The sequence below is a fragment of the Choloepus didactylus genome, chromosome 2 (assembly GCF_015220235.1).
Source record: "Choloepus didactylus isolate mChoDid1 chromosome 2, mChoDid1.pri, whole genome shotgun sequence".
Classification (NCBI taxonomy): domain Eukaryota; kingdom Metazoa; phylum Chordata; class Mammalia; order Pilosa; family Megalonychidae; genus Choloepus; species Choloepus didactylus.
Window position 1 is genome coordinate 218781592 of NC_051308.1, and position 24526 is coordinate 218806117.

Consider the following 24526-nt stretch of genomic DNA (forward strand, 5'->3'; position numbering starts at 1 on the left):
AGTTCACACAGGCCCCGGGTTGGCATGGCAACCAGGCAACCTGTTCCAGAGCCGCCTGCCTTCTCCGCACATGCCGCTGCCACCGCGGGAGCCGGGGCCAGAGCCCATCCCATGATGCACCGCGCCAGCCCAGTCCCCAGTGGGCCGCCATGTTGTTGGAGTGAAAGGTAAGGGGGAGCGAGAGCGCCGGAGAGAGAAGATCGGGGGGCTGAAATCCATCTTCATCCTACCGCTCCGCCGGTGAGTATCGGCACCCCGCCGGCCCCAAACGCTGCTCCGGACCCCTAGCGAGCAGATTGTCCCATCGTATTGGGGTTTGAGAGCGGTTGGGGGGGTGAGCAGGGCTTTGGAAAAGCCGGCAGGGCCCTGGTTGAGGCTTCTCACTCGCTGTTCCTTGTACATGTTTTGGAGTCAGCAGCAAGGCCCCTATTGTTATCAAAGGAGGGAGGGGGTGGGGAGCCGGGTGGAAGAGAGGAAAATGCCGGGGGTTTAGGCCCCGGCCCAGGGCACAGACGTTCTTATACATTTCTGCCCGGCCCTATTGGAGTCCCCGAAGATTGAGGTTGCCATTCGGGTTGTTTTTTTTTGTTGTTGGATTTGCTAAGCTTTGAGTCTTCTCTGTGGCCATGAAGTGTATCTAATTCTGGGCCACCCCGGATTTCTTCGACTTCTTTGAGCTTCGGTGGCAGTACCGAAGGAAGAGGAACAATAAATCGTTTCAGAAGCAGCCGTGGCCCTTGTCCACAGGCGAGACCCACCGTAGGGGAACTTTGTGAGCCTTAAATGTGGAGAAGTGGCGATCAGGAAGTTTCAGATCGCTTTTTAGGCGCCTGGGTGCTTGTGGCCTTTTGTTTCCGTGAGATGGAGTGTTTTTGTTGGGTTCTTCCTCTTTGAGCCTCCCTGTGTTTGTGTGTTTCGCCTAACTCAACGAGGGGTCTACCCTTTGTTAGTAGGAAAAACAGAATCACAGTTCTAAGTAGTTTTAATCTTCACAAACGTTCTTGGTAAACATAGGTCATTTTTTATACTTGTCAGTACCACTCCCACGTCAAAATGAGGAGTGGGCTCCCGTAACTTTTCCCCCCCATTATAGTTCCCTCCCCTCTGTCCCTCCTTCAAATGCCCATAGCGATACAAGGGAAGGGTTTATCCTGATGACTTGAAGGATTGCTGCTTTCACTGTCCAATTAAGAAAACACTTGTTTTTAAGCTCTCGTTATCAATTCGCTCACTTCCTAGTAGGCTCTTAACGAGATTAAGAATGAGAGTTTTTATGAGGGCTTTTTTATTCTGTTTTAAAGTCATTTACTTCTGAAACTGTAGGTTTGTAGCTGTAGCTTTTTTTTTTTTTTAATGAAACCACTTAAAACTCGCCAAAATAAGTCTCCCCTAGGATATGTTGGTTCCCCATGCTGTTTTATTAAGCGAAATAAATATTTTGCCTCATTGCTAATTTTAAGTATAAAACACTCTTGTGAGCTTTGATTATTTATACTCACTGGATTCTGAACTTTGAGTTAGTAGTTTGTCTTAGCCACAATTGACTTCATTTTGTACAAGTCATGTACAAAATGGCTTTTTGAAGTTGGAATTTGTTTAGTTTGGGTCCAAGTTGAATTGTTTTAAAATAACGTTATGACCACAGGCTGTTTGTTTAGTGTGGTAAAAATAAACAACCTTTTAAACCACTAAGCATTTTAGTAAAAGGTAAGCATGTAGATAGATTAAGCCATATTCCTTTGTTTGAAGTAAAATCTTCTAGTGATATTTAACAAACAAAACAAAACCCAGCCCTTGAGGTAAAGTTTGAAAACTGTGGACGAGTAGCTAGAACCAGTATTTACTTCTCATTGCTTAAAATACTTATTTTTATAATGTATCATTTGTTAAAAAAAATCACATTTTCAAATGCTACCCATAACATTTTAGTGAGCTTTGAGAATTCCTTGAAACGCATCAGCAATTTAAATGTTTTCTAATATTTAGGTGACTGATTTCTTAATTTTTGAGCTGTAGTTGCCAAGATATTACAAAATCATCCGAGACACATATTAATTGCTTAGGTATTTGCTCACTTTCAGATTGTCCCTTCTGCCAGGTTTTCTCTTGTTTGAGAAACTGTCTTTCCTCATTAGGTAAAGCAGGAAGTCTCAGGGCATACAGATAGTTTTACAAAAGCCAATTGTTTTGTTTGAACATTTTTATAGGAATCCTGCCTCCCCATCCTTTGTTAGAATGAAGTTGCGTTCAGTGTTTTTCGCTGACAAAATCCTTTTCATATGGAAATCCCTTATTAGATAGCTATTATGGCAAATCTTTTATTTCAGAAAAGATTGCATTTGCTATTTTAGGAATTCTCTTGGAGATTGGAGATCCATTACCTCACTGGGTAAACCTATTCCTGGGGTCTTTTGCATGATGACTTTAAAATTACCAAGAAGCTTTATATCTACTATTTTATTTTGGTTTAAAAAAAAAAAAAAAAAAAAACCAAACCAAAAAGTTTGTGAGCCTTACAGAAAAGATTTCTTGCATTTTCTAGATGAGGAAAGAGGTACAGAGTTAGTTTAGTGGCAAAACTTGTATCATGGTGCTCCTGGCTTGCTCTGGAACAATTAGTGTTAGATTGAGGTTCCCTTATAGAAGACAGTGGTACAGGCCAGAATTAGTGGGACGAGAGTAGTGAATTCGTTTGCAAGTCAAATGGGAAAGCACTAAGTTGGTTTGCATTTTAAGACTGATGGTGAAACATACTATGACTTTCCGGTTTTGGTACTTGAGCACTGAAAAAGATTTTATCATTCATGAAAGCAGAAATTGAAGTCTAGAAGGCTAGGCTGCCCCAGTATCTTAGTGAGGTTCTGATGGATTGGTATTATTAACAGAGATTGGGCATTTTGAAATTAAGCTTTGTACAAATTCCAATGTGTCGTCTTACTTCTGGCTTCAAAACATGATTTAGTTTTGAGAAGTGAATGTTTTCTTTTAGGTTTACTTATTCCATAAAGAGAGATCATATAATAGATTTCTCATAAATCTTGTGAGACTGTTTTTGAAATGTCACAGTGGGGCTAGGGAGAGAAGGCATTTGTAGCAGTGGACTGTTACATTGGTAGCCTTGAAATTAGACTCTAGTGGCCATAGATAGGAGTGTTCTAAATGGTAACTGATTTATTACTTTGTAGCATTTTTTAAGCATCTGCAGGCTGTCAGTTGCTCTAACTTACATCAAATGTAGTTTTAGATTTTTAGAAATTCAAATAGTAGTGTTTCATAGTAACATTTTGAGGGTTCTTTGTTGATCATTCCAGATTAGAGTAGCAGATCCTTCTGAGAAAAATAGTACCCATGTTAAATTACTGGGAAGCAGCAAGAAGTTTGGTAGCAAGAACTAGGTTTGGTGAAAAACTAATTTAGGCTTGAATTCCTTCTCTGCTACTCATTAGCCTTGGGCACATCACAGAACTTTTTGTACCTTAGTGTTTTCATGGAGATGTGTAAATCAGTAAAAGAGGGGTAATAATCCTTCCCTTTCAGTGTTTTTTTTGTGATGATTAGATAATGTCTACAGTATATTTGCAACATAATTATTACTGTATTTTGAGGCATCTGGTTTTTACAGTGAGACTTTCTATCATTGTAAAGTGTTTGAATTTGATTTGTCATCCTGTTTATAGGATTTGAAGTATTAATGGGATAATGACAATTAAAATTATAATTGTAAATTATTAATAAAAATCTTGAATTTTTTTTCTATCAGCAGAGTCTGAAGAGTGATTTCAGGTTAAGGACATTCTGTTCCTTTTTTCTTTGGTCAGAGAGTCTTATATCTTTAAGGAATGCCCTATGAATATGCTGGACATTTTAAAGGGTCCCTTCAAAGTTTTCGACAATTTATGTTATTGCTAATTATATATGGGGTTTAGAATTTTGTTTGGTTTGTTGGTATAGGTCTGCTTCAGATGTAAAGATTTTAAAAAGCTCTTGTTCGTTTAAAAATGCCATGGTTGACTTAAGGTGCCAAGAAGTTGGTGGAGAAACCATTGATTGAAGTTCTATATTGTTGCCTTCTGAAGGTATAAAATAAGTTTCCCTGAGGTTGCAGTGTTGAGTGCTCTGGTCTCAACACTTTGTCAGAGTGCTTGCCACCAACTCTATTTATTTCTATATATATATATGTTCAGCAATTTAGAAATGGAGGTTTCAGCTTAGGAAATTGTGTACATATCATAAAATATTTAGCTGCTTGGTAGAAACTAGTTGTAGATGATTGTATTGTAAAAGACATGGAGATTATTTTATCTTGATGTATGTCAAGTTACTCATGTCTTTTAAATAAAAATATTAAACATTTGTAACTTGTTTGTCCTTAGGCATTGGTGGAATGAGCGTTGCATGTGTCTTGAAGAGAAAAGCAGTGCTTTGGCAGGACTCCTTCAGCCCCCACCTGAAACATCACCCTCAAGAACCAGCTAATCCCAACATGCCTGTTGTTTTGACATCTGGAACAGGGTCGCAAGCGCAGCCACAACCAGCTGCAAATCAGGCTCTTGCAGCTGGGACACACTCCAGCCCTGTCCCAGGATCCATAGGAGTTGCAGGCCGTTCCCAGGACGACGCTATGGTGGACTACTTCTTTCAGAGGCAGCATGGTGAGCAGCTTGGGGGAGGAGGAAGTGGTGGAGGCGGCTATAATAATAGCAAACATCGATGGCCAACTGGGGATAACATTCATGCAGAACATCAGGTAAAAAAAAGTTCACTATTTCAGCTTTGAAACTCTTTTATAATCACTGTCCACCTTGGATATTTGCTTTCAATGAATGTATTTACAGCCTAAATTGCCAATTTAGTTTGGTTGAAATAGTCACTTGTTTTGAAGGACAATCATTATAGGATTGTCCCTGAGTCGTTTATCTCTGGTGCTAAATTGTAAATGACCAAGTCATTTAGAAAACAAAAAGACAAGATTGTTTTTATGTGTGCAGTGCATTCCTGGGAATACTTTTTAACAAGGAATATTTTTCTTGACATATATGCATTTAAGAACCATTTCGGTTATTTATCAGGTGAATACATAATTAAGTGACTTGTCTGTTGGGCGTGGGTGATTTTTGTTTTTAAGGTATTATAGTTAAAAAGTAGTAGGAAGTTGATAATAACAGCCACTTAAGGGAAATTTATTTGAAGTAGAACTGCTATAGCTAATGTTTTGTGTCAGATAGGAGTAGTTGTGACTTTAGGTTTTAATGGGCTTTGTCTTGTTCTAAGTCCTTGTTTTGTTTTGATTAATTTTAACATGTTTACTCTTAATCTGGAACTGTAACTGGAATCAGCATATTTTACTGAGAAGAGAGCTTAGCCTGATCTGTATTTCCTAACTTTCTGATAGTGATGAAAGGATTAGAATGTTTTAATCAGACTAGTCATTGAAATTGGGTGTAGGTTGAATTTGCAAAGATACATTTTATATTGCCAGTCTCTGAGATCTGACTGGCAAAAAGAACTGACGTCTTTCACTGGCCCTCTAGTGCTTCTGTTCTTTTAGAAACAGTCAAGCACAAACACCCTTGGAAATCTGAATTCTCAGTTGTGTTTCCCCTGACTCCTCCAAGAAAGGCAGCCTGTATACCACAGTTCTTTAACGTAGAAGAAATGAAGAGGCAGAATTCATCTTACTCAACAGAAATGTATTAGCACATTGAGCTTAGGTCTTTGGTTTACTGGCCAATCATCAACATCAGTGCTTCATAAGCACTTACCATGTATACCTGAGGGATACTAAAAAGTGTAAGTTATAGGAAGATTCTTCCTGTGCCCTTAGAGCACTTTTTATTATGTATCTGTTACTTAAAACACTGTATTTAATTGTTTCCTACTTGCTCGGAGTCTTGACAGTAGGGATCAAATGGTATTTGTCTTGATGTTCCACTCCCTAGAGTTTGGCATGTAATAGAGCTTTAGCAGAAATTTGTTGAATGCAAGTCCCTAACTCTTTGGTCTTTAAATAAAGTTGGGAAAAAAGGACATGGTCACAAAGGTAAGAGTGTTGAATTCCAGGCTAAGATTTAATTTAGCAGGCAGCAGGGTTTTTTAGTGTGTGTGTATGGAATGGCGTCTGTCTTGTGGTGTTTTAGGAATAGAGTCGCCAATAAGAGATCGGAGTGGCTAAGGGCTGAGACTAATTGGATAACTACTCCAACAACCGTGGTGTGAGTAATGGAAAATAAACTATGGGACTGAAGTACACACAGAATTTGGTGACTGAAATCTTATGTTCCTGGGAAAATGAAGGTAGTAGTGGAAAGGGAGTACAGAGGGGCATCTTGTTTGGGGATAAGGTGATTAAATTTGGTAGTATACCTATTGAATTGGAGGTGAAGGCAGAATATACAGGTGGAGTAGTACAGGCAGTTGTAATGTGGAGAGAGGTCCAAGAGAGATCATGTTTGATTTGGGTGATGTCTGTGGGGAGTGCATAATTGGAAGGCAGGTAATCTTTGCCTTATTTGCCTAAACATTGTTTACAATTCATAAGCCTTGATTTTCTAAATCTTATAATATAGATATTATACATCTATAAGATCTTATGTTGGCTTTCCCAATGATATGCTGTTGGGTGAAAGGTGAAAGGAGAATCAAGGTACTCAGCCTGTCTTTTGTTGAGTGGGCAAATCAGACTCTAAGTTGGCCTTTGGCAGAGCTCTGAAATGTCCTTTTGCTCTGTAAATCGGCAGGTGTTTATTGAAGGCTTCCCTTATGCTGAGCCCTATCATAAGGATTACTCTGACATTTATCCAGGTCATTTAGCAAACCAGAGTTAATGTTAAATGACAAAATCAGTTCTCCACCAGGGGGCCAAAACAGTGACCCAACTTGGAGTTGGCACTCATCACAACACGGTTCCATTGGGCCAGACACATAAGATAATGAATTGCATTGGGGAAGGAGGTGGTTGCTGTGGTGCAGATGTGGGTCACCCACAGATTACTCCTGCAGTTATCATAGTGTGTTATAAGTCACCAGTTTAGGTGTTTCTCTTACTTCCAGGACTGAACTCTTCTAGAGCAGAGACTGATTGTGTTTTTTCATGCACCTTTCCCAGGAGGTGTTTCTGAAATTTTTATGTGAGTGAATCAGGGAAGAGCAAAAGTGCTTCAAATTTACACTTAGGTAAAGCAGTGGATATTATTATAGCTGACCTGTCCTGCCAGGAGACAGATGGCAATTGGTACAGGCCCCTCGGGCAAGCAGCAGTGGTGAGTATAGTGGTAAGTGAAGAGGGGTGGGGCATTTCTCACTGCCCTCACTAGTCACTGTTACTGATAGGAGGAGTAAGAGGGTGTTTGTTCTGTAAGGTAGATCTGGGAATTGAAAAGAGTTTGAGAACCACTGATGATAATAGAAATATTTATTGAGCACCATGTCATAGGCTTTGGACTGTATATTTCCTGTATGTGATCCTCACAACAGTACTATAAGGGAGGTAAAATCTTTTCTGATATGAGAAAACTGAAGCTTAGTTATCAGGTAGAACTTGGTTTTGAAATCAGGCCTTTTTCATTCCAGACACTACATGTACTTATTTCTGCTTCCGCAGCCTTATAAACAAAACAAAACAGATAATGACCAATAAAGGTATATAATGATCCTGACCAGGACCTATAAGGGAGGAGACATTATTGGGACATATGCAGAAATGGGATATGGACTGTAAGCTTAGATCATTGTTAAATTTTTTTGAAACCTGATACTGCTCTTAAGATGGATACTAAATATCTTTATTCATAGAAAATGTACATAGCAGTATTAGGTGTTTAAGGAGCATAATGTATACAGCCTACACTCAAATATTCAGAAAATAGATTGATTGATAGATGGATAGATAGAGTGATGGAAAAATAGGTAGAATGATTTGGCAAATGTGGCAAAATGTTAAAATTGGATGACTGGGGGGAGAGGGGTTTATTGGATTTCTCTGTATGGGGTTTATATTATTTTCATCCTGTAAGCTTGAAAGTATTTCAAAATAAAAAGTTTAAAATTAAAATTAAAACAAAACCATTGCAACGAAATAGCACATTCTGAGGTCAAAGAATTTTGCCATAATTTTGCTTGAAACTTGGATATAAGCTTGGTAAGTAGAAGATGAATACAAATAATGGTGAATTCTATAAATGCAGCCCCCAGCCCACCCCCCGAGCAGTGGCTGTTAAAACAAATACCATGCGATGGGTGGCTTAACACCAGGAATTTATGGCTCATGAATTTAAGAGGATAGAAGGCTAGCTTTCTCCTGGGATCAGTATTGTCTGGCCTGCAATCTTTGGGATTCCTTGGCTTTTCTGTCACATGGTAATGCACACGGGAGTGTCTTCTTTCTCTTCTGGGTTCTGTTGACTTCCATTTTCTGGCTGCTCCCTATGGCTTCTCTTTCTGAATCCAATTTCATTTGTTTATAAAGACTTCAGCCATATTGAAATAGGCCCACCCTCACAAATTTGGGCACATCTTAACTAATAACATCTTCAAAAGTCCTGTTTACAAATGAGCTCACACCCACAGGACCAGGGATTGGGACCTGAACATGCCTTTTGTGGGGGACATAATTTAATCACCCAAAAGCAGTAATGCTAAAGTTAAATTTTGAGTTTTGTTTTTATTACATGTGTGTTCTTAGAAGTAATTGTGGGAAATGTCACTGTAGAGACAGAATGACTCAATATAAAGTGATTCTGTTGCCAGTACATTCTACTTATACACACTGGTCTGTTATTCCTGTTTAGTGTGCCTATTTCCTTAGCCTTTTTTTTTTTTTTTTTTGAAGACCACTTGGCACAGTGGAGCAAAGCTTAAGATCAAATTGGCAGTATGCTTTCACCAATGAACTGAAGTAAGAATGTCACAGCCAGCAGTGTTGGAGGAAGGAAACTATTGTGCCAGGCACTTTACATCCATTTCTCTCATTATTACTCCCATTTACAATTGAAGAAACTGATGCTCAAGGAAAGAGATTTAGAAATTCATCGCAGGTCTGTTTGCTTTTCCAAGTCTATGTCACACTACTCGTTAGAAAACAAACTTGAGATTTATTTATTTTATGCCTGAATTTTAAAGTTCTATTAAGTTTTATGGGCAGTCACATTTTTTTTCTACTCATGAAATTAAGTTTTATTTAAAAAGGTAAAGCTTTATCTATTCGTTCAGAAAAATGAAAATTCAAATCTTAGCATTAAGCAATGGGCAATATTAAAAAGCTTACAGCAGTAAAGTAGTGTTAACACTTTACCATTGTAAAAGTGTCACAGAATTGAAATCATAAACTTGGATCTTCAATGATTCAAGTGTTTTCTCCCACACAATAAGAGTTGGTCAGTTTTAAAATAAAATTCTGATATGCATTCCTCAACTCCTTTGCTATCATCATGCGTCTGGTCACATAGTGGGATAGTTGGCTGTTGTGGCAATTCTTCAATGGTCTTTGGCCATCTCTATGTAGCCCTTCGTGAGCAATCACATTTTTAACATTTTGTTTTGATTTTGTTTTTAATTTTTACTTTTTGAATTAGGATTTTCCTGCTTGAATTAGGATTTTACTGACTGAGTTTTCCACTTTTTAAATAATGTTCTCATTACACTGTGCTTAAAATATGTGACTAGCTTTTTTTTAATATTTTAAGTTTTATTTTCTAAGCACGAAGCTTGACAGGTTATTGGCATAAATTTGGTGACTGAATAATAAATAATAGCTTAACACATGAAGAGCTTGAGAATGTGTGGAGTGATATTCAATACTTTAAAAATCCTGCAAGCTGAGTATCTAAAATTAGGTGAAATTTAGAAACAATAAAATAATACTTTGGATTGAGAAAGGGTGTTTACAATTAAGATAACAATTAAGATAATGGATGGGGATCCAGAACTATTAAGCCACTAGAAAACACATCTTTATCTGAGTATTTATTTTAAGATTGTATACCTACTTTAACTAATTTTTATAACAAGTTTTTCAAAATTTATTTATTTATTTATTTATTTATTTATTTATTCATTCATTCATTCATTCATTTTCAGTAGTTTTAAAGGTTTCATCATGAAAAGCCCAAGGTCAAGTCTTTGACTTGTTGTAATTATTCTATTCTCTTAATGAGAAATCTGTTTTCTTTGAAATCTGTCTGCTCTGACATAAAATGGGTGATGAAATAGGGGTAAAATTTTAAGGTTCCTTGGTTGAACTGTGGCCTCTGAACTGAATTATAAGGAACAGAGATAGGTAGAAAGCTCTGTTCTGGGAGAAAGGAAATTTAGAGAATTCTATAGAGCTTTTTCACTTTTGCTAGTGGTCTTCTGGCACTAGGATATGTAACTGTGCACCATAGATTGATAGGCCATGGGAGATAATTCTAGATAGCCAGGCGGAATTCAGAACTGAACTTTACTTTGACTACTTAAACACTTTTTTAAAAATTCAGTTTTATTGAGATATATTCATATACCCTACAATCATCCACTGTGTACGATCATTTGTTCACAGTACCATCATATAGTTGTGTGTTCATCACCACAATCAATTTTAAACATTTTCATTACTCCAAAAAAAAAAAAAAAGAATGAAAATACGAGTAATAAAGAACACCCAAAACATCCCATCCCCCATTATTCATTTAATTTTTGTTCCCATTTTTCTACTCATTGTCCATACACTGGATAAAGGGACTGTGAGCCACAAGGTTTTTACAATCACACAGTGACATCATTAAACACTTTTTAATATTTCATTTGGTGTTGCCATCTTCCATTGGTATCCTGACAGCCACTCGTAATATGTCGTAGCTGTGAGTTAATCCTTACACCCTGTAATGGAGACGTTAACTACTAGTATTAAGCTGGGAGGGAACCTAAGTACCTTGCAATCTGGAGAGTCTGTTATTTCCTGGAGATCCTTTTCTGATGTCTCTGCTGATACTGTTATACTCTGTTAGACCATGGATCTCTTAGCTTCCTTGGGAGATTGCTTAGGTGTCTCTGCATTTGGGCCATTGGCGTTTAGTTAACATTATGAGTTAAAGGTGAATAATCCATGCTTTCATATTTTCTTTGCTTTGTCTTACACCTGTGTTCTTAGAGTCTTTCTCATAATAATATTTGGAATTTATGTACTTGGTCAAAAGGATCATGAGCAGGCCTTCTTTGACTTTAACTTTAAGAATTGTTTTGTTCCAATGTAAAAAAAAGTATATTCAGCGAGATGCTCTTCTTTAATACTGTGTGGGACATAAGTATGTTCCTCCTAGATGACACTTGCAGAGATTTATGATGTATCTTTACCTTATTTTGTTTAGGGGAAAAAGAATCATATGATAAGTGGTAATGAGATGTAACAGTGCGAAAATAGGGGTATGATCAGAAAATGAAGTGGGATAAATGTAGAATTTAGAAATATATATATATCAGAATGGGGAATTATAGACCTTGTTCTGAGCATCCCTATGGCTAAAGAAAAGAGGGAAATTGGGTGAATCATGAGATTCTTAGAAAAAAAACTAACAGGAAGAGCTGTGTTTCAAATTTTAGTTATGTGTGTGGTCAAAGTGCTTTATAAACTATAAAGCAATATGATTTTATTACTCCTTGTTTTTATCCACCTTTCTACTTTCAGAAGAGACATACATCTTTGATTTGTGTCCATTTTCTTAGACATCCTAAAAAGAAAAAAAGTTCCAGCTTGTGCTTAAAATCTATCTAGATACTTAAACACTCTTGTGAAGTGACTTAAAAACTCATAGTAGAACATAGAACTCATAATTAGCACAATGCCAAGAGAATAGTAAGTGCTGAGAATGTGGTAAGGCTTGATTGCATTTAGTTTGTCTGCATCAAAATTGTCAGATTATAGGCTAGGGAATAGGTATTTTAATTTTCACAAAGGTGTCAACCTAGGTGCATATGGTGGATTGGATGGTATTTTCTATGCCTTAATCTTTTTACTTTAGACATATTTGCTCTTTTATTTTCAATGACCTGGTGAAGTAGAGATTATTGCTCCTTCTTTACCAATTAGTAAATGTTGGCCCAGTGTGGTGCTGTGACTTGAATATAGCCACACAGATAGTAAGTGGCAGAGCTGGGGACTTTTGACTGTAAAGCCAGAATTCTTGAGAAGGTATTGTTTTTTTTTGAGGATTTCTGATCCCCTCTTTCCTAATTTTTACCTTCAGTTTCTTTATCATGTAAATGTAATGAGGAGCCACATAATGGGACTACGGCTGCAGATTAGTATATAGCTGTGGGTTGCCCTGGCATTTTGCTCCCTGCTGTGAATACGGGGAGAAGTGCAGGTCAGTAATTGGCAATAGGTTGGGTGAATTTTATACTTGGGAATTCGATTAAAGAACTTGGGCCTATAGGGTGCACATGGCATTGGTGATAAAACCTGCAGTTGAGGAGCTTCTGGGCTTTCTCCAGAGGAATGTTCTAAATATTTTTTTAACATAATATTTTTTGATAACTGTTGATCTTAAAATGCCTTATCATTGGTTTTACAAGATTTAACAGACATGGATTTATCTATTGCCTTTAGTAACTGCGCTTATGGTTGAGATACCTTTCTTAATGTTTTTTTTGAATGCCATCAGGAAATCTTTCAGTTTGTGGAAATTGGGGACCCTAAAAATTTTTTATAACAGCTTTTTGAGATATAATTCACCTCTTCATAATGTACAGTTGATGGTTTTTACTATATTCACAGAGTTGTGTGCAGCCTTCCCCACAAAAATCATCACCTCCCAAAATCCTTTAGCCATTAGCAGTCACTCCTTTTTTTTTCTTCTTTATTTAAATAATAAACTATATTTTTAGAACAGTTTACATAAAAACTGCACAGAATGTACCGAGATTCCATACACACCCCCCCCATCTTGCTTTAGTGTAGTATATTTTTTACAGTTGATGAACCAATATCGATATAGTTTTGTAACTAAATTCCATAGTTTACATTAGGGTTCACTCTTTTTATGTCTGGTTCCATGAGTTTTGGCAAATGTGTATTGTCATGTATCCACTGATATAGTATCATACAGAATAGTTTCTGTGCCTCAAATAAGACTCCATTGTGTGATATACCACACTTTATTTATTAGTTGATGGACCTTTGGATTGTTTCCACCTTTGGCTATTATGAATAACGCTACTGTGAATATTCATGTGCAATTCTTTTGGGCGCCTAAAGATTATAAAAGTTATAAATCTCTAATGTACACATACAAAATAATGGAGATTTCTTCACTGGTGTCAGGCCTCTTTAGAAATGGGGATTAGGGGCCTTAGTTTATTTACAACTTTGACTCTGAATTTTGAATTTTCCAAGTGACAAGTTTTGCTGGGACTGATGGCAACTTTCTTTTCTGTCTATGAAAAAACTGTTTGCAGGTTAGCAGCAAAAATAAACTTGCTTGCAACCCTGGGAAGGAGAATGCTGAAACTACAGAGAACGGGTGTTTTCAGGAAGCTGCAAACTCTTTAGATATCATGAATATACAGTCAGTTTATCTGCCAGTGATACAAAATATTTGTCTATTAAAGAAAGTTCCCTAAGGACTTTAGCAAGTTCATTAGCCTAGTTCTAGTTATTGTATGTATTTAAAAGCACCAAACCTGATGTTAATTAAAAAATGTTCTGTAATTTGTTAAATATTAATTCAAGCTATTTTTTTCTCCAATTGGCCCAAGTTAGGGAGATAGTACTTTCATATGCCCCAAACCTAGTAAAATGCAAAATAAATTAATATGTGGGTTTTTTTCTGAAGAGACTTACAGTTCCATGAAGGGAAGGGGGAATTATAAAGAAAATTGTTCAAAATGAGAATTTCAGTATCTATATTGAGATGAGTTCTGAGGTGGGTCTATGGTGTATTTGGGTAACCCAAATATATCAAAGGAGAGTTATTTTATATCAGATACAGGTCCTTCAATTGTCATTTATTATCTAAAAAATGGACTTTAAATTCTATGTATCCATTGAGAGTGTACATGGAAAAAGTACTGGGAAGAAATACTATAAAATATTGTTTATATTTGTGTGGGTTGGGGAGATTACAGGAAATTTGGTTTCTTCTTATACTTTTTGTATTTTCTAAATTTCAAATTCTGAAATTTTTATAGGCTAAAGAAAAAAAGACAAACTTTATACCTTCTATTGAGTTCTTTGTCTGCCATATTGAATGAAACAGGGTGGTTGATACATTTCCAGTGGAATTTTGGGCTTAAACAAGACCTTGGAAATCATTTTGCTTTTTTTCCAATACAGCAATCTCTTCTGTGTTGATTATCTCTGTTTTAATTAAAAAATGTTAATAGCTTTTTTAAACAGGGTGCTGGAATTGATTGAGTGTATCCAGTGAGATCCCGAGATAATTTTATTTTACTGTTGAGTGCTTCCTTTCTGTAGAAGTAATAATGGTATGTACTCATAAATGCTGTACTTGAACTGCTCTAATTTTTTTACATATGATGTGAACCACCAAGAAATCTATGTAGGTGTTTTTCAGTCTCATTTTATAGGTAAGGACATGTAGGGTCAGAAAAGTCAGGTGCCATATTTTAATGTCTTACAGCTGATACATATTGAAAGTGACTAGCTCATGCTCTTTCCATCCTACTGATCTGTTTGGAGACCTGCTGTTCTTCAACATGGAATAGTCAGTTTTTCCCTAAAACATAGACACAGCCCTATTACACACTGTACTTTCTAAGCCCTACTTGCTGCACATCCATTTGTATTTTAGGGACACCAGTAAGAGTTTAGTTTGCACATCTAATTTAGGAACCCAGTATTTGTTGTATAATGGGTGCTTAGTGAGCGGCATATTGCAGTTTAAAATGGAACTCTGTATCCTTCCTTCCCTATACTCTATTTCTGTGGATGGCATCTTCATTAAAGACAACCTAGGAGTTATCCTAGATTCCTGCTGCATGCCTCAAACAGTTCCAAATACAGTTTTATTTGAGAGGGTCATATTTATTGTCTGTGCATTTACAGTAGTCTTCTAACTGGTTTTCCTGTATCCACCCTTTTCTTCCTTCTAGTTATTTCCTATTTTGTTGCCAAATTGATGTTTCTAAAGACACAAATCTGATTATGATTCATCCTGGCCTAAATTTTTTTTCCTATTGCTTTTAGGATAACTTCCAAGCTGCTTATTAGCAAGGCATAATAGTTCTTTCATGTTCTCCCAGTTTACCTTTCTAGTCCTCTTTACTGACATTCCATTTCAGCTATACTGAAGTATTAGTAGCTTTCTGAACACACAAGCTATTTTTGTTCATGTAGTGCCTCAACATAGTTGTTATTAAAACAAACAAACAAAAGAAAAACGAATTTTCTGTTGTGGTAAAATACACATAACAAAAATCATTGAAATATTTTTAAGTGTACGGTTCTGTGACATTAAGTACAATGACAATGTTGTGTAACTTTCATTATCTATTTCCAGAACATTTTCATCATCCCAAACAGAAACACACACCAATTATGCAAAAGTATCCATTCCCCCTTGCCCCAGCCCCTTGTAACCACTGTTCTGCTTTTTTGTCTTTATGAATTTACATATTCTAGTTATTTCTTATAAGTGAGAGCATACAATATCTGTCCTTTTGTGTGTGGCTTATTTCACTCAATGTGATGTCTTCAAGATTTATCCGTGTTGTAGAATGTATCAGAACTTCATTCCTTTTTATCATTGGATAATATTTCATTGTATGTATATACCATATTTTGTTTATCCATTCATCTATTGATGGGTGGGCACTGGGGTTCCTTTCACCTTTTGACTGTTGTGAAAAATGCTGCTATGAACATTGTTCTGCTTTCATTTCTTTTGGGTACATATCTAACAGTGGGGTTTCTTGGTCATACAGTAATTCAATACTTAACCTTTCAAAGTGGCTGTGCCATTTTACATCCCACCAACAATGTATGAGGGATCCAATTTTTCTGCTTCCTTGCTAACACATGTTATTTTCCATTTTAAAAATAATAGCCATGGGTGTGATTCTCATAGTTTTGATTTGCATTTTTCTAATAGCTAATGATGGTGAGCATGTTTTCATGTGCTTATTGGCCATTTATGTATCTTTGGAGAAATGTCTATTCAAGTCCTTGTTCTTTTTTTTTTTTTTTTTTTTTTTTGGCGTACATATCTTGTATTTTGCAACTTTGTTGAATTCATTTATTAGTAGGGGTCATGTCATTTACAAACAGGGATAATTTGGCTTTTTCTTTCCCAGTTTGGATGCCTTTTAATTCTTTTTCTTGCCTGATAGAATCAAAATCTCCAGTGATGAGACAGTTCATGGGTTTTTTATAAAAAAGCACTCTCTGGTGATACTCATATGCACTTTGGTTAAGAACCACTGTCATGGTTCTTCTTGAATAATATTTCAGCTTTGAGCTGTATTTTTAGAACCTGGCAAATAGTATGCACCTCAGAAATGATGAACAAATAATTTTTGTCATCAGGGCATATTGAAGAGACATACTGAGTGGAATGTTTCATTTGGTGTCTCATGTCATATTGTAAGGTGTAATAGAATATAGAGTCTTGAATACTGTCAGGCATTTGGGGTTTAAGATAAGGAGCCAGTAAGCATTTATCAAAGGGCTATGTAAAAAAAAAAGGAGTTTTTTAAGGTTGTTCCTATCAGCTCTGGTTTTATGTTTATTTTGTTTTGCCTTTTTTTCCCCCCAAACTTTGAGATTTCCTGAAACCATATCAGAAATAGGCAAATAGAAGGGGCTGTGGACAAAGTTCACTTTCCTTAGCAAAACATTGAAACTTGTTTTCTATTTGTAGTCAAATCACTTACCGGAAAACTGCTGTGTCGTTTGAACCTAATACCTTTTCAAGATTCATTTCTGTTCTCAGAAGTGATTATTCTCTACTAAGATAGCTCAAAAGAATAGTATCCCTAGGAAGGTAGAATGAAAATTGTAATTTTCCCCTATATTGTTAATGATTAACTTTTTTTGCAGACTAGTCACTAATTTCTCCCATTTTGAAGTTTTGTTTTTTTAAGAGATGCTGTTTGGGTTTAAGGTTTCTATCAGAACCTCGTATAGATAACGAACAGTGTGAACATTGAAATAGATAATTTTGGTTTTATGGGTTTTGTTCTAAAGTGGAGTTTCTAAAACAGCTTTTTTTTTGAAATATAATTCACAGAGCATACACATTCACCCTTTTAAAGTGTACAATTTAATGGATTTCAGTATTTTCACAGAGTTGTGTAATCGTCACCACAATCAGTTTTAGAATATTTTTATCACCCCAAAAAAGAAACTCTTTACCCGTTAGCAGTCATTTTCCCTTTTCTCTCTATCCCACAGCCCTAGGCAGCCATTAATCTACTTTCTCTCTAAAATTAATAGTACGTGATTGTTATACAAAATTTCAAAAAGCTATTCTTCAGAGTTAACAACTTTTGGAAGTTTGGTTCATTTCATTTAAATTTGTCTGCATATAAAAACACACACATTCTTGAATGTGAGTGTCGGTAGTTTTATCTCTGTCCATCCATCCATCCAACCATCCATCCATCCCTCTAATCTCACATGTGTGTGTATGTGGTGTGTGTACTGTGTTGCAGTCTTTTCTTCCTTAATACATGTGGCATCCTTCCAAGTGAATAAATACTCATGGATCCTTTTTAAGAGCCATGGTACATGGAAGTACAATCATTTATTTAACTGATTAATCTTGGATTGATGGACTTTTAGTTTTCAGTTTTTGACATTCTAAACAATGTGGTAGTAAACAATTTTGTAGCTGTATCTTTATATTTTGGAGTCATCTTTTCTTAGGATAAATTTATAGATGTGATATTACTGAATTACATAGAGTGAACATTTAAAATTTTGATATGTATTTTCAGGTTGCTCTCTAGATAGGTTGTACCAATTTAACGTTCTGCCAACATTGTATGATTGCACTTTGTCCTTGCACTCGCTTACCAAACTCGGGGTGTTTTCACTTCAACAACAACAACACAAAACTTTTGTTTTGAATAATTTCACACTTATAGGAAAGTTGCAAAGTAGTACAAGAGCAATACAGAGAATTCTAATATACCCCCTACTCAGGTACCCAAATTTACCAGCTTTTAATGATTTACCATATTTGTTTTATCATTCTATTTATATATGTGTATATCTGTTTTCTAAACATTTGAGGATAGGTTGCTTACACCATGCTCTTTAAGCAGAATATTTCCGTGGATATTTCATAAGAACAAGTAGTTAACCACATTAGCTACATTTATCTAGTTCAAGAAATTTAACATTGATACAAAGCATATAGTCTGTATTCCAGTTTTTTCATATGTTCCAATTATGTCCTTTTGGGCATTTTCTCTTCCAGTATTAGGGTCACTTAAGAAAATGTTATTTAAACTGGTAGTTAAACAAAAAAACCCACCCTTATTAAAAATTAATTTATATTCCTGTGATATTGGTAATATTTAATCTTTTACTATGTTTAATGTCTGTCCCTATTTATTTGAATTTACTTTAAGGTCTTTGGTCCAATTTTTTTTTTCTGTTGGTGCGTATATTATTTTTATAAGACTGCTTTTATGTGACTTTTAACTTTGTTATATATTTTATAATGCACAGTGTTTTAAAATATATGTAGTCAAAAGTGTTATTCTTTTGCTTTTGGGTTCTTTCACTTTGTGATCTTTGGCTACTTTCTTTGAGTATATATCTAGAATTGGAATTGCAGGGTCACATGTAATTCTATAATTAACTTTTTGAGGAGCCACCAGACTCTTTTCTACATTGACTGCACCATTTTACATTCCCACCAACAGTGAATGAGTGTTCCCATTTCTCCATTATAACAACAAAATAACTCTTGTTATTTTCTATATATTTTTTTAATAGTAGCCTTTCTAGTGGATATGAAATGGAATCTCATTGTGGTTTTGATTTGCTTTTCCTTAATGGTCAGTGGTGTTGAGCATCTTTTCATGTGCTTTTTTGGCCATTTATCATCTTTGGAGAAACGTCTATTCAAGTCTTTTCCCACTCTTTAATTGGGCTGTTTGTCTTTTTGTTGTTGAGTTGTAGGATTTCTTTATATATTTTGGATATTTAACCCATATTGGATAGTGGTTTCCAAATATTTTTTCCCATTCTCTAGGTTGTCTTCTTATTTTCATAATGAAGTCCTTTGGTGCACTAAGGTTTTAAATATTGATGAAATCCCTTTTATCTGTTTTTTCTTTTGTTGCTCGTACTTTTGGTGTGAAGTCAAAGAAACCATTGTCTAACGAAAGGTCCTGAAGATGCTTTTGTTTATTTTCTCCTAGGAGTTTTTTAATTTTGATTGTTATATTTAGGTCTTTGATCTTTGTTTTGTACGTGGTATGAGGTAGGGTCCACCTTGATTCTTTTGCATATAGACATGCAGTTTTCCCATTACCATCTGTTGAAGAGACTGTTATTTTCCTATTGAGTAGACTTGGCACCCTTGTCAAAAATCATTTGGCTGTAGATATGAGGGTTGATTTCTGAACTTTCCTTGATTCTTCCTCTTACAGATGCAGTTTTGGTTTTATGAATTATGTTCTTTCAGGGTCATAATGTCCAGAATGATTTGGTCTCTTAATTATGTTGCCATGATTTATCTGTACAGACTTACTATTGAGAATTCCTTATTCCTTTACATATTACAAACAATAGAATGTTGAAACAAAGGAGTGAAGGTTGGCATCAAGGCTGTTGTATGTAGGAAGACATTTTCTAGGTCTCCTGGCCGAAGAACTGTTGAGTAGAGGAAACTCCTATATCCTGTGCCAACTGGTTGTATCCTAACAGTAATAATAGACTGTTCACCTTGGGAAATTTTTTCTGAGAAATGTTAGATTTTTAATATAGATTGCCTTTGTTGCCTGCCACATCAGAATTTATTTGTTTTTTTTTTAATCTTCATTTTATTGAGATATATTCATATACCACGCAGTCATACAAAACAAATCGTACTTTCGATTGTTCACAGTACCATTACATAGTTGTACATTCATCACCCAAATCAATCCCTGACACCTTCATTAGCACACACACAAGAATAACAAGAATAATAATTAGAGTGAAAAAGAGCAATTGAAGTAAAAAAGAACACTGGGTACCTTTGTCTGTTTGTTTCCTTCCCCTATTTTTCTACTCATCCATCCATAAACTAGACAAAGTGGAGTGTGGTCCTTATGGCTTTCCCAATCCCCTTGTCACCCCTCATAAACTACATTTTTATACAACTGTCTTCGAGATTCATGGGTTCTGGGTTGTAGTTTGATAGTTTCAGGTATCCACCACCAGCTACCCCAATTCTTTAGAACCTAAAAAGGGTTGTCTAAAGTGTGCGTAAGAGTGCCCACCAGAGTGACCTCTCGGCTCCTTTTGGATTCTCTCTGCCACTGAAGCTTATTTCATTTCCTTTCACATCCCCCTTTTGGTCAAGAAGATGTTCTCCGTCCCACGATGCCAGGTCTACATTCCTCCCCGGGAGTCATATTCCACGTTGCCAGGGAGATTCACTCCCCTGGGTGTCTGATCCCACGTAGGGGGGAGGGCAGTGATTTCACCTTTCAAGTTGGCTTAGCTAGAGAGACAGGGCCACATCTGAGCAACAAAGAGGCATTCGGGAGGAGGCTCTTAAGCACAACCATAGGGAGGCCTAGCCTCTCCTTTGCAGCAACTGTCTTCCCAAGGGTAAAACCTGTGGTAGAGGGCTCAACCCATCAAACCACCAGTCCCCTATGTCTGTGGTCATGTTAGCAACCATGGAGGTGGGGTAGGCGAATACCCCTGCATTCTCCACAGGCTCCTCAAGGGGGCACTGCATCTTTTTTTTTTCCTTGTTTTTTTTTTTTTTTTTTAACTTTCCCTTCTTTTTTAAATCAACTGTATGAAAAAAAAGTTAAAAAGAAAACAAACATACAATAAAAGAACATTTTAAAGAGACCATAACAAGGGAGTAAGAAAAAGACAACTAACCTAAGATAACTGCTTAACTTCCAACATGTTCCTACTTTACCCCAAGAAAGTTACCTAATATAGCAACATTTCTGTGAACTTGCTCCTACTATATCCATCAGAAATTAACAGACCATAGTCATTCCTGGGCATCCCCAGAACGTTAAATAGCTTATCTGTTCTTCTTGGATTATTGTTCCCCCTTCCTTAATTGCTCTCTATTGCTAGTTCCCCTACATTCTACATTATAAGCCATTTGTTTTATATTTTTCAAAGTTCACATTAGTGGTAGCATATAATATTTCTCTTTTTGTGCCTGGCTTATTTCGCTTAGCATTATGTCTTCAAGGTTCATCCATGTTGTCATATGTTTCACGAGATCGTTCCTTCTTACTGCCGCGTAGTATTCCATCGTGTGTATATACCACATTTTATTTATCCACTCATCTGTTGAAGGACATTTGGGTTGTTTCCATCTTTTGGCAATTGTGAATAATGCTGCTATGAACATTGGCGTGCAGATATCTGTTCGTGTCACTGCTTTCCGATCTTCCGGGTATATACCGAGAAGTGCAATCGCTGGGTCGAATGGTAACTCTATATCTAGTTTTCTAAGGAACTGCCAGACTGACTTCCAGAGTGGCTGAACCATTATACAGTCCCACCAACAGTGAATAAGAGTTCCAATTTCTCCACATCCCCTCCAGCATTTGTAGTTTCCTGTTTGTTTAGTGGCAGCCATTCTAACCGGTGTTAGATGGTATCTCGTTGTGGTCTTAATTTGCATCTCTCTAATAGCTAGTGAAGCTGAACATTTTTTCATGTGTTTCTTGGCCATTTGTATTTCCTCTTCAGAGAACTGTCTTTTCATATCTTTTGCCCATTTTATAATTGGGCCGACTGTACTATTGTCATTGAGTTGTAGGATTTCTTTATATATGCAAGATATCAGTCTTTTGTCAGATACATGGTTTCCAAAAATTTTTTCCCATTGAGTTGGCTGCCTCTTTACCTTTTTGAGAAATTCCTTTGAGGTGCAGAAACTTCTAAGCTTGAGGAGTTCCCATTTATCTGTTTTCTCTTTTGTTGCTTGTGCTTTGGGTGTAAAGTCTAGGAAGTGGCCGCCTAATACAAGGTCTTGAAGATGTTTTCCTACATTATCTTCTAGGAGTTTTATGGTACTTTCTTTTATATTGAGATCTTTGGTCCATTTTGAGTTAATTTTTGTGTAGGGGGTGAGGTAGGGGTCCTCTTTCATTCTTTTGGATATGGATATCCAACTCTCCCAGCCCCATTTGTTGAAAAGACCATTATGACTCAGTTCAGTGACTTTGGGGGCCTTATCAAAGATCAGTCGGCCATAGATCTGAGGGTCTATCTCCGAATTCTCAATTCGATTCCATTGATCTATATGTCTATCTTTGTGCCAGTACCATGCTGTTTTGGCAACTGTGGCTTTATAATAAGCTTCAAAGTCAGGGAGTGTAAGTCCTCCCACTTCGTTTTTCTTTTTTAGAGTGTCTTTTGCAATTCGAGGCATCTTCCCTTTCCAAATAAATTTGATAACTAGCTTTTCCAAGTCTGCAAAGTAGGTTGTTGGAATTTTGATTGGGATTGCATTGAATCTGTAGATGAGTTTGGGTAGAATTGACATCTTAATGACATTTAGTCTTCCTATCCATGAACATGGAATATTTTTCCATCTTTTAAGGTCCCCTTCTATTTCTTTTAGTAGAGTTATGTAGTTTTCTTTGTATAGGTCTTTTACATCTTTGGTTAAGTTTATTCCTAGGTACTTGATTTTTTTAGTTGCTATTGAAAATGGTATCTTTTTCTTGAGTGTGTCTTCAGTTTGTTCATTTCTAGCATATAGAAACATTACTGACTTATGTGCATTAACCTTGTATCCCGCTACTTTGCTAAATTTGTTTATTAGCTCTAGTAGCTGTATCGTCGATTTCTCAGGGTTTTCTAGATATAAGATCATATCATCTGCAAACAATGACAGTTTTACTTCTTCTTTTCCAATTTGGATGCCTTTTATTTCTTTGTCTTGCCGGATCGCCCTGGCTAGCACTTCCAGCACAATGTTGAATAACAGTGGTGATAGCGGGCATCCTTGTCTTGTTCCTGATCTTAGAGGGAAGGCTTTCAGTCTCTCACCATTGAGTACTATGCTGGCTGTGGGTTTTTCATATATGCTCTTTATCATGTTGAGGAAGTTTCCTTCAATTCCTACCTTTTGAAGTGTTTTTATCAAAAAGGGATGTTGGATTTTGTCAAATGCTTTTTCAGCATCTATTGAGATGATCAATTGATTTTTCCTTTTTGACTTGTTAATGTGTTGTAATACATTGATTGATTTTCTTATGTTGAACCATCCTTGCATACCTGGAATAAACCCCACTTGGTCATGGTGTATGATTTTTTTAATGTGTCTTTGGATTCGATTTGCAAGTATTTTGTTGAGGATTTTTGCATCGATATTCATTAGGGAGATTGGCCGGTAGTTTTCCTTTTTTGTAACATCTTTGCCTGGTTTTGGTATTAGATTGATGTTAGCTTCATAAAATGAGTTAGGTAGTGTTCCATTTTCTTCAATGTTTTGAAAGAGTTTGAGTAAGATTGGTGTCAGTTCTTTCTGGAAAGTTTGGTAGAATTCCCCTGTGAAGCCATCTGGCCCTGGGCATTTATTTGTGGGAAGATTTTTGATGACTGATTGGATCTCTTTGCTTGTGATGGGTTGGTTGAGGTCTTCTATTTCTTCTCTGGTCAGTCTAGGTTGTTCATATGTTTCCAGGAAATTGTCCATTTCCTCTACATTATCCAGTTTGTTGCCATACAGTTGTTCATAGTATCCTCTTATAATTTTTTTAATTTCTTCAGGATCTGCAGTTATGTCACCTTTTTCATTCATTATTTTGTTTATATGGGTCTTCTCTCTTTTTGATTTTGTCAGTCTAGCTAGGGGTTTGTCAATCTTGTTGATCTTCTCAAAGAACCAACTTTTGGTGATATTTATCCTCTCTATTGTTTTTTTGTTCTCTGTGTCATTTATTTCTGCTTTAATCCTTGTTATTTCTTTTCTTGTACTTGGTTTAGGATTGGTTTGTTGTTCATTTTCTAGCTTCTTCAGTTGATCCATTAGTTCTTTGATTTTGGCTCTTTCTTCCTTTTTAATATATGCGTTTAGTGCTATAAATTTCCCCCTTAGCACTGCTTTTGCTGCATCCCATAGGTTTTGGTATGTTGTGTTCTCATTTTCATTCGTCTCTATATATTTAGCAATTTCTCTTGCTATTTCTTCGTTAACCCACTGATTGTTTAGGAGTGTGTTGTTTAACCTCCAGGTATTTGTGAATTTTCTAAGTCTCTGATGGTTATTGACTTCTAATTGTATTCCATTGTGGTCAGAGAATGTGCTTTGAATAATTTCAATCTTTTTAAATTTATTGAGGTTTGTTTTATGTCCCAGCATATGATCTATTCTGGAGAAAG

At 36.3% G+C, this 24526-nt stretch overlaps 1 protein-coding gene across 18 annotated transcripts in view; it reads left to right on the top strand.

Moving 5' to 3' along the window:
* The first annotated feature begins 129 nt into the window (after nt 1-129).
* The window catches only part of PUM1 (pumilio RNA binding family member 1), a 140721-nt gene continuing 116324 nt past the window's right edge, over nt 130-24526 (top strand). For 11 of the 18 annotated variants that reach the window (XM_037827911.1, XM_037827914.1, XM_037827919.1 and 8 more), the window contains exons 1-2: nt 130-240; nt 4374-4747. In XM_037827911.1, the coding sequence (XP_037683839.1) occupies nt 4385-4747 (363 nt within the window). In that variant the 5' untranslated portion in view covers nt 130-240; nt 4374-4384. Of the gene's footprint in view, nt 241-4373; nt 4748-24526 lie in introns of those variants that run through there. The other 7 variants (XM_037827912.1, XM_037827918.1, XM_037827928.1 and 4 more) reach the window with 5 other exon arrangements.